Genomic DNA, 15,385 nt, shown 5'->3' on the forward strand with positions numbered 1-15,385 from the left:
TATTTGCACGCTTCCTTCTCCAACACTTCTGCAGATTGTTCCCCTTATTTATACAGAAAAACAAATGTTTTGATGATTCCAGATTAAAGGTTTCACATATTGTAGGGAAGGAAAGGTCAGACTGAAAAGACATCACACAGTAAAGAAAGGGAGACAAAGGGACATTAAAGGAGAATATTATGTGTAAATTCTGACATCTAGTGGTGTCAGACAAAAATCACAGCAGAACAGGAAACATGTTTTCTGCTTCGCTCAGATAATCTCCTGCCAGTTGTTTTAAAACTGCGAACGCTGTGAAGTCTCCAGAGAGTCTACAATATTCTCACTGCAGAATAATCTGTACACATTTTGTTTTATTAATTTATCATTTTGTTATTGTGTTTTCGTTTCTTGAACACATTGTTTTTAAACATTTATAATATTTATCACAAGTTTTTAGTTTTTAATATTTCTTGTTTTTCAATGTTTGCTGTTATATTTTTATATTTTAATTTCTCTTACTGTGTTTATGTTTGCACTAGTATACAACAAGGCAATGTCCTGTATGTTTTTGCAGTAGACTGAGCTACAGTGATCCGACTGTACCAAAGCTCATGGTTCCATCATCAACAACCATTATATCTTCATCAGCCAACGAAACGATCTAACACTGAACTCCAGCCCTACGTCTTTAAAGTTATAATATGTAACATTTCATGTAAAAATGACTATTTGAGTTGTGTTTTTACATTATCCCAAATGTTACAGAGACATGTGTAATGTCCCTGAAGGTAACGTTTCCTCTCTCTCCTGTCATGGTGTCATCAGTCCTGTGTTGTATATGTAGTGAGACAGAGACATGTGTAATGTCCCTGAAGGTAACGTTTCCTCTCTCCTGTCATGGTGTCATCAGTCCTGTGTTGTATATGTAGTGAGACAGAGACATGTGTAATGTTCCTGAAGGTAACGTTTCCTCTCTCTCCTGTCATGGTGTCATCAGTCCTGTGTTGTATATGTAGTGAGACAGAGACATGTAATGTCCCTGAAGGTAACGTTTCCTCTCTCTCCTGTCATGGTGTCATCAGTCCTGTGTTGTATATGTAGTGAGACAGAGACATGTGTAATGTCCCTGAAGGTAACGTTTCCTCTCTCCTGTCATGGTGTCATCAGTCCTGTGTTGTATATGTAGTGAGACAGAGAAATGTGTAATGTTCCTGAAGGTAACGTTTCCTCTCTCTCCTGTCATGGTGTCATCAGTCCTGTGTTGTATATGTAGTGAGACAGAGACATGTGTAATGTCCCTGAAGGTAACGTTTCCTCTCTCTCCTGTCATGGTGTCATCAGTCCTGTGTTGTATATGTAGTGAGACAGAGACATGTGTAATGTTCCTGAAGGTAACGTTTCCTCTCTCTCCTGTCATGGTGTCATCAGTCCTGTGTTGTATATGTAGTGAGACAGAGACATGTAATGTCCCTGAAGGTAACGTTTCCTCTCTCTCCTGTCATGGTGTCATCAGTCCTGTGTTGTATATGTAGTGAGACAGAGACATGTGTAATGTCCCTGAAGGTAACGTTTCCTCTCTCCTGTCATGGTGTCATCAGTCCTGTGTTGTATATGTAGTGAGACAGAGAAATGTGTAATGTTCCTGAAGGTAACGTTTCCTCTCTCTCCTGTCATGGTGTCATAAGTCCTGTGTTGTATATGTAGTGAGACAGAGACATGTGTAATGTCCCTGAAGGTAACGTTTCCTCTCTCTCCTGTCATGGTGTCATCAGTCCTGTGTTGTATATGTAGTGAGACAGAGAAATGTGTAATGTCCCTGAAGGTAACGTTTCCTCTCTCACCTGTCATGGTGTCATCAGTCCTGTGTTGTATATGTAGTGAGACAGAGACATGTGTAATGTTCATGAAGGTAACGTTTTCTCTCTCTCCTGTCATGGTGTCATCAGTCCTGTGTTGTATATGTAGTGAGACAGAGACATGTGTAATGTTCCTGAAGGTAACGTTTCCTCTCTATCCTGTCATGGCGTCGTCTCCCCTTTGAGCAGCGTCAGCGTTGTTGTTTGTAGCCAGAAGCTTCATAAACTGACTTTTTATCCAGTTTTAAGACACTTTTTACATCTACTGTATCGTGTGCAAAGACTGACTTCAAAACCCAACAAGCAGCCTCACGAGCTCATCCTGAACTAGTCCAACAGTTTTGTGTTTGGGGTGGTCGGTCATTTGGCTTCCCTCCTCTCCGTCTTTGCCAGGGTCGACCCTCCAGCTGCTATCTGCTGAATGACAAAGGCCTAATTGTTTTAAAGAACGCCCCGATGCCAGCCCCCGCGCCAGTCCATTCTCCAAAACTGTGTGATGCCTGAAGACACCACCGCAACGCTCTGCCAGGATCTCAACAACCAACGCCCGCTCTTCATTGTGAGGAGCTTGAACCCTTCATGGTACAGTAGCATCAGTCTACAGGCTGGCAGGGAGGCTGCTGCTGGCACAGGCGCTGCAGCATGCCATGCAGGGATTTCTGCCAGGCTTAGCGCTCCACAGTAACAGGTTTCTGAGGTTTGAAGAAGCGAGGCTCGACGCCAAGATGACCTGACTGCCCTGAAGAAACCGACAGCCACAGCAGGGTGCATGTCAACAAGTGCTGGGATCATTTCAGGTCCGGTGGCAAACGGCAACGACCAGCAGGGACACAATTCAGTGAAAAGCATGTTTTTATTTTTTCACGTGTCTCTTATTTTGTCCCAGATCTTCTCCTTTTACGTAAGTTAAGATTATTTCTAACTGTATTTATCCCGAGGGAAATGTTTGTGCAGCAGAAGCAGTAGGTAAGAGAGCAAATATCTTTGAGGTAGAGTTGACTCAAGCATGTTTTTTATTTAATGTCAAACATTTTCAAGTTGTACGGATGCATCTTACAATATTAGTAATAATAACAATAATAATAATAATAATAAAAATACATTAGATTTGTTAGAGATCAGAGTCGCTTTACATGAGCAAAACATAAAACATAAGAAACTTTTTTGAGGTTAAGTAAGTAAAAGATATTGTCAACAGTTTGCATCCATTATATTTGTTAAGACACTTGAGGTTAGATCGTCTTTACTTTCAGTATATCTATACAAAATGATCTACGATCAAAGATACTGATACTGATATACAACGTTGATGTTTTCCAACTTCAAGGCACAACATCTGTCAAGACCGAGCACGTCTGCATTCAGACCTTTCAAACTAACAACTCCTAAACTACTTCACTCCACCAGAGAGACTGTGGCTGATTGTTGAACAAGTCAACAGCGACTTTAGGCCGGATGCACAACCGGTTTGCATTTTTACCTTTCAACCACAAACACAATTCCCCCCCCAACCTTAAGTGACTCATGCACTTTATTTCCCTCTAAACATAACTTTTAAAAGAAGTAATAGTCGAATGGTAAATGTGACAGCAGTGCAGCTGCAGTGAGCACTATGAGAACAATGCTGTGATCCTGCAGAGCTCCACCTCCTGTGACTCACACCAGGAAATACAGCTTGTGACGGCTTCTTACTGACGAGGAACAAAAAGCAATAAAAGTCAGACTTGCACTGACAAAGAGAAACGCTGCGAGCTCTGCCACGTGAACAACGATCACATTGAAAGTAACTTTGAGGCTTTGCTGTGTTTTTCTGCTTCACTCGGAGGAAAATGGATTCCAGGTCAGAGGAGGATTTCTGCTGTCCCGCCTGCCAGGACATCTTTAAAGATCCCGTCCTGCTGTCGTGCAGCCACAGCTTCTGTAAAGCCTGTCTGCAGAGCTGGTGGGCGGAGAAACAACTCCAACAGTGTCCAGTGTGTCGGACTGTGTCTCAGAGCAGCGAGCCGCCTCATAACTTGGCGTTGAAGAACCTGTGTGAGGCCTTTCTACAACAGAGAGGTCAGGGGTCGGTGACTCTCTGCAGTCTGCACTCGGAGAAGCTTAAACTTTTCTGTTTGGACCATCAGAAGCCAGTGTGTGTCGTGTGTCGAGATGCAAAAAGGCACACCGGGCACAGGTTCAGACCCATCGATGAAGCTGCGCAGGATCACAGGGAGGAGCTCTGCGTCTCCCTGAAACCCTTACAGGACATGTTAAAGCTTTTTACTGAAGCTAAAGGGAAGTTTGATCAAACAGCAGGACACATGAAGGTCCAGGCCCGACGCACAGAGACGCAGATTAAGGAGCAGTTTAAGAAGCTGCACCAGTTTCTTGAAGAGGAAGAGGAGGCCAGGATGGCTGCTCTGAGGGAGGAAGAGGAGCAAAAGAGTGTGATGATGAAGGAGAAGATGGAGGCTCTGAGCAGAGAGATAGCAGCTCTTTCAAACACAGTCAGAACCACAGAGGAGCAGCTGAGAGCTGAAGACGTCTCATTCCTGCACAACTACAGGACTGCAGTGCAGAGAGTCCAGCTGCAGCGCCCCCTGCTGGAGGCTCCACAGCTGCTCTCAGGACCTCTGATAGACCAGGCCAAACACCTGGGCAACCTCACCTTCAACATCTGGAACAAGATGAAGGAGATGGTCTCCTACTCTCCTCTGATTCTGGACCCAAACACTGCTGGTACAGAACTCATCCTGTCCAAAGATCTGACCGGCGTGAGGCATGGGAAGATACAGCAGCTTCCAGAAAACCCAGAGCGGTTTGTGTACTGGGATTCTGTCCTGGGCTCAGGGTTTAACTCGGGGACTCACAGCTGGGACGTGGAGGTTGGAGACAACCAAGACTGGGAGCTGGGCGTGTTAGCGGAGTCTATTTGCAGGAAGGGGTTTGTGGGGTCCACAGTTTGGAGCATGAACTTCAACGATCTTGGATACAGAGCGTTTTCCCCGACGCATAAATACACCAACCTCCCATTGCAGAAAACGCTCCAAAGGATCAGAGTGAATCTGGACTGGGACGATGGAAAGCTGTCGTTCTGTGATCCTGATACTAACACACACATACACACCTTCACACACACCTTCACTGAGAAAATGTGCCCATACCTTTGCAACAGGAGTGCACTCCCTCTGAAAATATTGCCTGTAAACGTCTCTGTAATGGTGCAAAGTTAGACATAAACGTTTCCTATTTGTAAAATAAAAGTCAAATTCAATTATTTTTCGGATGTATGATGTTGTTTTTATATGTCTTAGAACTCTTTCTTTGTCGTCATTCTGTATCTCTTTGTATTCCCAGATTTGATTGTTTGTAATGTTTTGAGGTCACACTTTAGTGTCAAAGTTCAAATTAAGGCTGTCAGTGTGAAGAAAATATATATTTTTAAAAGACATGCTTGGTTTTATTAAGTCTTTTACTTTGTTTGTGTAAAAATGTATGTCTAATGTAATGCACAACACAAAACAGGCGGCCTATTCATTGCATTGAAAAACTATTTGAGAAAAATTATATATAGCTTTATTACTGTCTGGTTTCTGTATGAATGGAATCTCTGTCTCCTCTTGTTGAGCTGACATATGTAGACTACTCTTTGCATTAATCCCTTTTTGACAGTAATTCTATATTTATATTAGTGGCTGCAGCCTGTGTCTCCAGTATCATACTGTTGTTGTTGCACATCGTAAAAGTTGGAACACTTTCAATAGATTTAGCATTTATGGTGTGGGGCCGTTCACGATCCTCTCTTTTATCATGTGAAAAAGCTCCCCAAGGTTTAGATTTTTAACAGTATTCTCCCAGCAAAGAAATAAAAAAACACATACTTTCTGCGGTGACTCAAAATAAGTTTTTATTGATTTTGTTGAGTTTAATTTAATTTTCCTTTTTATTAGCTGCAGAATGATTTTTGCCGCATTTACATGCTGTCATTTGAAATTTACATTTTTACGAGTTTACTGGGAGCACCTGAATAAGCCATTTTTTATAGATCGATAGTGTGAAGGTCAAAATACAACATGTGAGCAGTTCCGGTTATACTTTAAGAGAATAAAACAGACAAAAAAACATCAAACACAAACTAGACAAATAATGTATCAACGTGATATTTTATGACATGTAGATGAAGGGGTTTATATTAAATCCACATTTCGACAATTTATTTTTATATATAAACACACAAAACTTGGTTTAGCTACACTTTTCTTTCCGTATCTTCAATGTGTGCTTTTATTTTGAAGGATAGATTAACATAATTCCGGTCACGTTCTGCTATCTCCGGTTAACTTGACGCAGCGGGGGAGTCCAATGGAAGCCTTCGTCGCAACCCGGAGGAAACAATCGAGTGCGATTTAGCTTAAAAATAGTAGCTGATATAATTAAATGGGGTTATAAACCGTATGTTTTCCAAACAATCTGGGGCTGCCGTTCTTGCTGTTGCATTTCAAACCCGCTGATTTGCCGTTAACGGCGTCTGTCGGGCCTTGTTTATACTGTGCAGGGCAGCTTGGATCAGGGACGCAGGCCCGGTCCTGTGCGAGTTTAACGGCCGTTTCGGGTCTGGAGTGTGTTTTGTGCGGATCGTCCCTTTAGCTCACCAAGTAAGTGGACATACGGATTGCAATCAATGTTAGTACACTGGCAGAAATCTGTCTATGTTTCCGGTCTTCGCTTGTGGTACGACACGATGTCAATGTGTAGTTATTGTTAGCTGTTAGCTGTTAGCTTCAAGCTAGCAGTTTGCTGGAGTGACGGCTCCAGTCTCCTCTGTTGAGTTTGTGCTAATGCTAACGGCCAGCGTCAAAACTCCAGCTAACCTTAAGAGTAGTTTGTTGTATATAGTTATATTTGTACGTATTGTATATGTCGCCACGATGTACTGTCGGCTCTGCCCCCCCCCCCCCACCAATGTGTTTTGTGTGTTTCCATGAATTCTTCTGCTTTATCCTCCCAGAGCTGATAGCAGTAAGTTAGCGCCATTAGCCCGCTGGTAAGCTAATGTTAGCCTTGTTTAGTCAAACCAGCTGTCTGAGAAGCACTCAAGCGGTTTGCTAGTAATCCTCACACCTAGCTTCCTTCACGCTTCTTCTATATTCACCTGATTGTGAACAAAGGTGCATGTAATGATAAGAAATACCGATTTTATAGGTTGTTATCGAACAAAAACATTAAGAGGCCGATCTCTTGTGGGCTAGTATTTATTTAATCAATGATTCTGAAGTTAATAATCTGATCTCTCAGATTGACACAGGTAACAGCTGTTCAGTTTGAGAACTTCAATAAAACGATCTATACATAGTTCTTCAGCTAAACTGTAAAAAGAAGCGTTTTAAATCCATGATTTGAATATAAAATGATCCTATGAACTCTCAAATAATGTACTTTTCTGTCCTCTGGTTTAGAGAATATGACCCAGATGCAACAATGACATCCAGATTTGGTAAAACCTACAGCCGCAAGGGAGGAGAGGGCACGTCCAAGTTTGACGAGGTTCTGTCCACCAAGAGAGGCACCCTCAGTACCAAATGGGGTGACACCACTTACAAGGCCAAGGTGGGCTCCAAGCGTGTCGGCGCACCCAAGAATGATTCTGTCCTGGAGGTTTACAAGAGACCCCGTCCGAACGGAGATGGCTTTGAGGATCCGTTTGGATTTGACAGCGATGAGGAATCCAAGCCGGTGTCATCTCGCAGCGGCAACAAGTCGTCGCCTGCCAAGCCGAACTCCGCAGAGCCTCCACAAGCGGAGAGGCCGGGGATTTCTCTGAACACGGGGAGCAGGTCCAGCCTCCAGGGGGGATCCCACACTTTGACGTCCGCTCGGGGGGCGTCATGGATGGCCAATGACAGGAGCCAGCCCAGGGTGTTGGAGGACACCGCTCGGTTCTTCAACAGCAGCAGTGCTAGCATCGGTAAGACACAGAATTTAAGATCTCTGAGCTCGAGACGAGAACTGCATCTGTAGTTATTCATCGTCGATGAATCTATTCATTTAACTTGGTTGTTTAATCTATAAAACATCAACATAAGGATATGAGAGGTTACTGCACCACTAAGTTAATCTTTATATTCACTCAAACGTATGAAAATAAGGACACGTCATTGCGACGCTTCGCCATTGTGCGTTACGATTCGGCCATGGATAGTTCTTCAATTAATAAACCTTTATGCAGAGCGTGCTTTCAAAAGTCCGACGACAGCAGTCGAATGTACTGAACCCGAGCGACTCGCGGCAGAACATAAACATCACAAAGACTGACCCTTCTGCGGAGCGCTACGACTCGGCTGCAATCTACACAAATCAGGTTTCTCAGCGCTGCTCTGACACGGGGCATTTCCAGAATGCCTGTAGCGCTTTACACGGCATGAGTTAGCGTAGCGGCTAGCTCATAGCTCTTCTGCGCTTACTGGGTTTAAGTCACTGCGTCTCCCGACAGAACAAAAGGTGTGTGTGTGTGTGTGTGTGTGTGTGTGTGTGTGTGTGTGTGTGTGTGTGTGTGTGTGTGTGTGTGTGTGTGTGTGTCCGTCCGTCCCTCCCATCTGTTCTCTCACTTCGTCGTTTTTTATCCGTCACAATGGAAACACATCTGGAGCGTCGTCTGAGCGGATTGAAGACCAGCGTAGAGACCAATACGATGGCTCGGTGTGGTGGCGTCCCGACGCTCATGTTAACCACACCAATTACTTTTGGCACAAAACGAAACTCCCCTGCGGGGGAAGCATCTCTGCCGAGCTTGAGATGGGGTCTGTGTCTCTACACCCCAGAGTGAGAGACCTCTGTGCACTTTGCATCGCTAAAGGTCAGAACGTGTATACAGCTGCACGCCCGGCACACATCGTGTTCTGCAGCTTTGAGCGTTGGACAAATCGCTCTGATTGTTTCTCCACTCGCAACCGGTCGCCGTCAGATTGTCTCTTTCGGCTCGACTTGCCCTCAGCTTTCCGTGGCTGCTGCCGGCCACCTGCCAGAGCCAGCTCACGCCTCATCGCCCGGCTTTTATATTCACAGATGAAGCTCCGTGCAGGGTTCCACCCGCCACCGCCGTCTTCATATGTTCTGAGGTCTCACCTCTACAGACTGGATTCTGTGGCACGTTGTTGCTTTGAGTTTCTCATCATGAACACTGTTCAAGTCCCCGTGCTGAGATCATCGGGTCACTTCCTCGTATCACACACTCCACACACACACACACCACACACTCCACACACACACACACGTATCACACACACACACACACACACACACACACGTATCACACACACACACACGTATCACACACACACGTATCACACACCACACTCCACACACACACGTATCACACACACACGTATCACACACACACACGTATCACACACACACACGTATCACACACACACACACACCTATCACACACACGTATCACACACACCTCACACACACCTCACACACACACACACACACGTATCACACACACCACACACGTAACACACACACGCACGTATCACACACACGTATCACACACACCAACACACGTAACACACACACCACACACGTAACACACACGTATCACACACACCACACACGTAACACACGCACACACACAAGTATCACACACACGTATCAACACACACATCACACACACGTATCACACACGTATCACACACACATCACACACACGTATCACACACACGTATCACACACACATCACACACACGTATCACACACACACATCACACACACGTATCACACACACCACACACGTAACACACACGTAACACACACACACACACACACACACAAGTATCACACACACACGTAACACACACACGTATCACACACACGTATCACACACACACACACACACGTATCACACACACAACACACACACACACACACAAGTATCACACACACACGTAACACACACACACATCACACACACGTATCACACACACATCACACACACGTATCACACACACATCACACACACACACGTATCACACACACCACACACGTATCACACACACACGTATCACACACACGTATCACACACACATCACACACACGTATCACACACACATCACACACACACACACGTATCACACACACCACACACGTATCACACACGCATACACGTATCACACACACACCACACACGTATCACACACACACACACGTATCACACACGCATACACACGTATCACACACACCACACACGTATCACACACACACACACGTATCACACACACACCACACACGTATCACACACACACACACGTATCACACACGCATACACGTATCACACACACACGTATCACACACACACGTATCACACACACACACGTATCACACACACGTATCACACACACACACACACGTATCACACACACACACACACACGTATCACACACACACGTATCACACACACACACGCGTATCACACACACACACACGTATCACACACACGTATCACACACACACACACACACGTATCACACACACTCACACACACGTATCACACACACACGTATCACACACACACACTCGTATCACACACACTCGCACACACGCAACACACACACGTATCACACGCACACACTCGTATCACACGCACACGCGTCACACACACGTATCATTCGCACACGCGTAACACACACATGTATCGCACACACGTATCACACACACACACGTATCACACACACACACACGTATCACACACACACACACGTATCACACACACACACACGTATCACACACACACACACGTATCACACACACACACACGTATCACACACACACACACACGTATCACACACACACACACGTATCACACACACACACACACACACACGTATCACACACACACACACGTATCACACACACACACACACGTATCACACACACACACACACGTATCACACACACACACAACGTATCACACACACACACACGTATCACACACACACACACGTATCACACCACACACACGTATCACACACACACACACACACACACGTATCACACACACACACACGTATCACACACACACACACGTATCACACACACACACACACGTATCACACACACACACACACGTATCACACACACACACACGTATCACACACACACAGCGTATCACCACACACACACACGTATCACACACACGTATCACACACACACACACGTATCACACACACTCACACACACGTATCACACACACACGTATCACACACACACGTATCACACACACACACTCGTATCACACACACTCGCACACACGCAACACACACACGTATCACACGCACACTCGTATCACACGCACACACACGTATCATTCGCACACGCGTAACACACACATGTATCGCACACACGTATCACACACACACACACACGTATCACACACGCACACACGTATCACCACACACACACACACGTATCACAACACACACCACACGTATCACACACACACACGTATCACACACACCGTACAAATCACACACACACACACGTATCACCACACACACACAGTATCACACACACACACACGTATCACACACACACACACGTATCACACACACACACACGTATCACACACACACACGTATCACACACACACACACGTATCACACACACACACACGTATCACACACACACACACGTATCACACACACACGTATCACACACACAACACGTATCACACACACACACACGTATCACACACACACACACACACGTATCACACACACACACACACGTATCACACACACACACACGTATCACACACACACACACGTATCACACACACACACACACACACACGTATCACACACACACACACACGTATCACACACACACACACACAGGAATCTTGTTTCCTCCAAATCCAAACCAGTTTATCTGGATGTCACCAGGATGTGATGTTTACATGAGCAAATGGAACGCGACATTAGTAGATGTTGGGGGGGTTTCGAGGAATCGATGGCGAGTTGAATCCAAACTATAGTTTCAGTGTTGCGTCGGCCCCGCTGCTGGGATGGGTTATATTTGGGATGTTCTGAGGAGAGACAGAGGAGTCACAGACGATGTGTACGATGACCCGCGCTCAGCGATGTAATTATGTGTGTGTGTGTCTCTGTGTGTGTGTGTGTCTCTGTGTGTGTGTCTCTCTGTGTGTGTGTGTGTGTGTGTGTGTGTGTGTGTGTGTCTCTGTGTGTGTGTGTGTGTGTCTCTGTGTGTGACCTGTTTTCAATGTGTAAAAGGTGCTTTTTGAAGTGGTGCAATCTTGATGCTCACGGCTGAGCAGCCCGTGACGTTAACCACAGCACATTGTGATCTTGTTGGAGCTGAAAGTATTCTATCGGTTGCAACTCGACATTATTTAGTTTGAGTCATGAAGCTGTTTAGAAATGTTTGTAAACTGTGGACAGATGTTTGCTTCCCTGGAGCTCTCAGCTAACGCATTATAACAACGCATTATAACAACATTTAATTAGTTTGCACCGAATTTACCAGCATTCATGATTCTGCATAATAATATCACGACTTAATGACCAGATTGTCGATTATTATCCATAGTATCAGTAAATCGTTCAGAGAATATAATGTGGTATATTGTGCTGAAAGAATTAGTAGATTAATAATGAGTCATTATCATTAGTAGATTAATGAGTCATTATCATTAGTAGATTAATAATGAGTCATTATCATTAGTAGATTAATAATGAGTCATTATCTTTAGTAGATTAATAATGAGTCATTATCTTTAGTAGATTAATGAGTCATTATCTTTAGTAGATTAATGAGTCATTATCTTTAGTAGATTAATAATGAGTCATTATCTTTAGTAGATTAATGAGTCATTATCTTTAGTAGATTAATGAGTCATTATCTTTAGTAGATTAATAATGAGTCATTATCATTAGTAGATTAATGAGTCATTATCGTTAGTAGATTAATAATGAGTCATTATCGTTAGTAGATTAATAATGAGTCATTATCATTAGTAGATTAATGAGTCATTATCTTTAGTAGATTAATAATGAGTCATTATCATTAGTAGATTAATGAGTCATTATCGTTAGTAGATTAATAATGAGTCATTATCGTTAGTAGATTAATAATGAGTCATTATCATTAGTACATTAATGAGTCATTATCATTAGTAGATTAATAATGAGTCATTATCATTAGTAGATTAATGAGTCATTATCATTAGTAGATTAATAATGAGTCATTATCGTTAGTAGATTAATGAGTCATTATCATTAGTAGATTAATGAGTCATTATCATTAGTAGATTAATAATGAGTCATTATCATTAGTAGATTAATGAGTCATTATCATTAGTAGATTAATAATGAGTCATTATCATTAGTAGATTAATGAGTCATTATCATTAGTAGATTAATAATGAGTCATTATCATTAGTAGATTAATGAGTCATTATCATTAGTAGATTAATAATGAGTCATTATCGTTAGTAGATTAACGAGTCATTATCATTAGTGATTAATAATGATCATAGTCAGTTCCAGTTTCTCAAATATAAGGATTTGCTTTGATATCTTTGTTAGTTTCTTAGGAAACGACACAAACATTATTATTTATTATGTTTTTATGCTGTTGACTCTCAGAAACGAGGAGATGCTGCTCTCTGCTCATAAATGTTGTTGTTGGTGCTTTAAACTCTTATTTATCATTCACAAGTTGTTGTTTAACATTTATTTAGTTGACACATGTTTTTAATTTAAAGTAAGTGCACCGCAGACAGAGAGCAGATCTGCTTAAACAACAATAATCTTAATAAAAAATCTGTTGCATCTTGTTTGTTATTATGATTGTTGTATTTTATCAGATACAAAAACAAAATAAATAACAATATATCGGATTACTAACTGAACATTTGCTGAGGTTTATTGTTTCTGATTGTGAGTCTTGTTTCTTCCTGTAGGAAAGTCTCAGCAGAGTTCCTCGTCGTCAGAGAACCAGCACAGCTACTCGTGGTACCAAAATGCTTCTGAGAGCGATAAGAAGCCCCTGCCGCAGACCACCACCCTGAAGACGGGGTCCAAGGCCGAGTCCGCCTACGACGCCTGGGACGACATCATGGGTCTCCGTCCGCCCTCGCCCTGCCAGGAACCTCGTAACCCCGCCCCTACGCTCTCCTTGGCTACAGCCGGCATCACTGTGGGCGGCTCGGGCCTCGGGCAGACCCGGCACGAGAAGCCCCCCTCTCCTCCACGGCTCCAGATCCCCAGCGAACACGAGGACTTCGGGGGCGACTTGGACTTCCTTGTCGAGACGTCAGACTGCTCCCAGACTTCCTCGTCACTTCTAAGAAACTCTAACTGTCGGACGTACAGGAGGCCGAACAAGCAGGGCTCTGACAAAGCCTCGGACTCCAGCGGCTCTGCCAGCGGCGTCTCTGGCACAGATCTCCCCGAATCCACATCTGACGGCAGTAATAAGAGCACAGGTGGAGGACGGGGACGGGGCAGGACGAGGGACTTCACAGTGCTGCACCCCTCCTCCGTGTCCATGTGTAACGTCACCATCCAAGACCGAGGAGTGGAGGAGTTTAGCACGGATGCGGCGCCCTCTAGTGGGAGCAGCAGTGCCGGGTCCGGCAGTACGACGGAGCTGGGAGAGGCGGGGTGGCAGCGGAAGAAGACGGAACAACAACAAACCACAAGGTAAATCAACGCACGGGGGCGGCACCGTCAAAGATGACAACTCATCAAAATAATGATTTAATATCTCAAAATAATGAAACTTCTCCAAATCCTACAAAGTGTCACAAAAATAATGAGAATCTTTCTCAAAATGTTGACTAAATAACCAGCAACAGGTGAGACGTGTGGGGGGGAATTATTATTCATAATAATATTAATTATATAATAATAATAATTATTATTATTATTTATTTATTATTATTATAATAAATAATTATTATAAAAATTATTATTATTATAAAATAATAATAATTATTATTATAAATAATAATAATATTAATAATAATAATTATTATTATTAATTAAAATTATTAATAATAATAATAATTATTATTATTATTATTAATTAAAATTATTAATAATAATACATGGTAGGGATACAAAGACACTTAAATTAAACAGGTAATTTAATTAATTTAAGCATTGGTCATGATTTTGTGAGCATTCCAACAGAAACACCTTAATGATTCTATTATTTATTCAAAGTTTAATTTGACTGTTTTTATTTAGCAAGTTCATAAACCAACAGCTTCTACTGGAAGTTCAGAGTTTACATAAAATACGCCGGCTGAAGTTTGGGGATGTGTGTGAACGTTGATGCACATGGTACTGTTCACCCGGGGGAGTAAAGCAGCCACATGGCTATTTGAAAGATGCTCGAAGATATTTAAGGGTTCTTGCTGATATTCTTCCCACTTGATCAGTAAACCACAAAGCTCCAACATGTTTTGTATGAGGGACCGCTGGATTTTTGGAGTTTTTCCATTTCACACATGTTACAAACAGGTTTTTCATCTCCAGGTA

General features: G+C 43.2%; 2 protein-coding genes across 4 annotated transcripts in view; both read left to right on the forward strand.

The window, feature by feature from the left end:
- The first annotated feature begins 3,464 nt into the window (after positions 1–3,464).
- Positions 3,465–5,099, forward strand: LOC115005956 (nuclear factor 7, ovary-like). Its single transcript, XM_029427943.1, has one exon. It carries the CDS (start codon positions 3,668–3,670, stop codon positions 5,051–5,053), a length of 1,386 nt encoding a protein of 461 aa, XP_029283803.1. The 5' UTR covers positions 3,465–3,667; the 3' UTR covers positions 5,054–5,099.
- Positions 5,100–6,174: 1,075 nt separating this feature from the next.
- The window catches only part of LOC115005955 (wings apart-like protein homolog), a 31,698-nt gene continuing 22,487 nt past the window's right edge, over positions 6,175–15,385 (forward strand). For all 3 annotated transcript variants that reach the window (XM_029427940.1, XM_029427941.1, XM_029427942.1), the window contains exons 1-3: positions 6,175–6,475; positions 7,277–7,785; positions 13,801–14,542. In XM_029427940.1, coding sequence (XP_029283800.1) covers positions 7,299–7,785; positions 13,801–14,542 — 1,229 coding nt within the window. In that variant the 5' untranslated portion in view covers positions 6,175–6,475; positions 7,277–7,298. The remainder of the gene's footprint in view (positions 6,476–7,276; positions 7,786–13,800; positions 14,543–15,385) is intronic.

This window comes from Cottoperca gobio, unplaced genomic scaffold, assembly GCF_900634415.1.
Source record: "Cottoperca gobio unplaced genomic scaffold, fCotGob3.1 fCotGob3_411arrow_ctg1, whole genome shotgun sequence".
Lineage (NCBI taxonomy): Eukaryota > Metazoa > Chordata > Actinopteri > Perciformes > Bovichtidae > Cottoperca > Cottoperca gobio.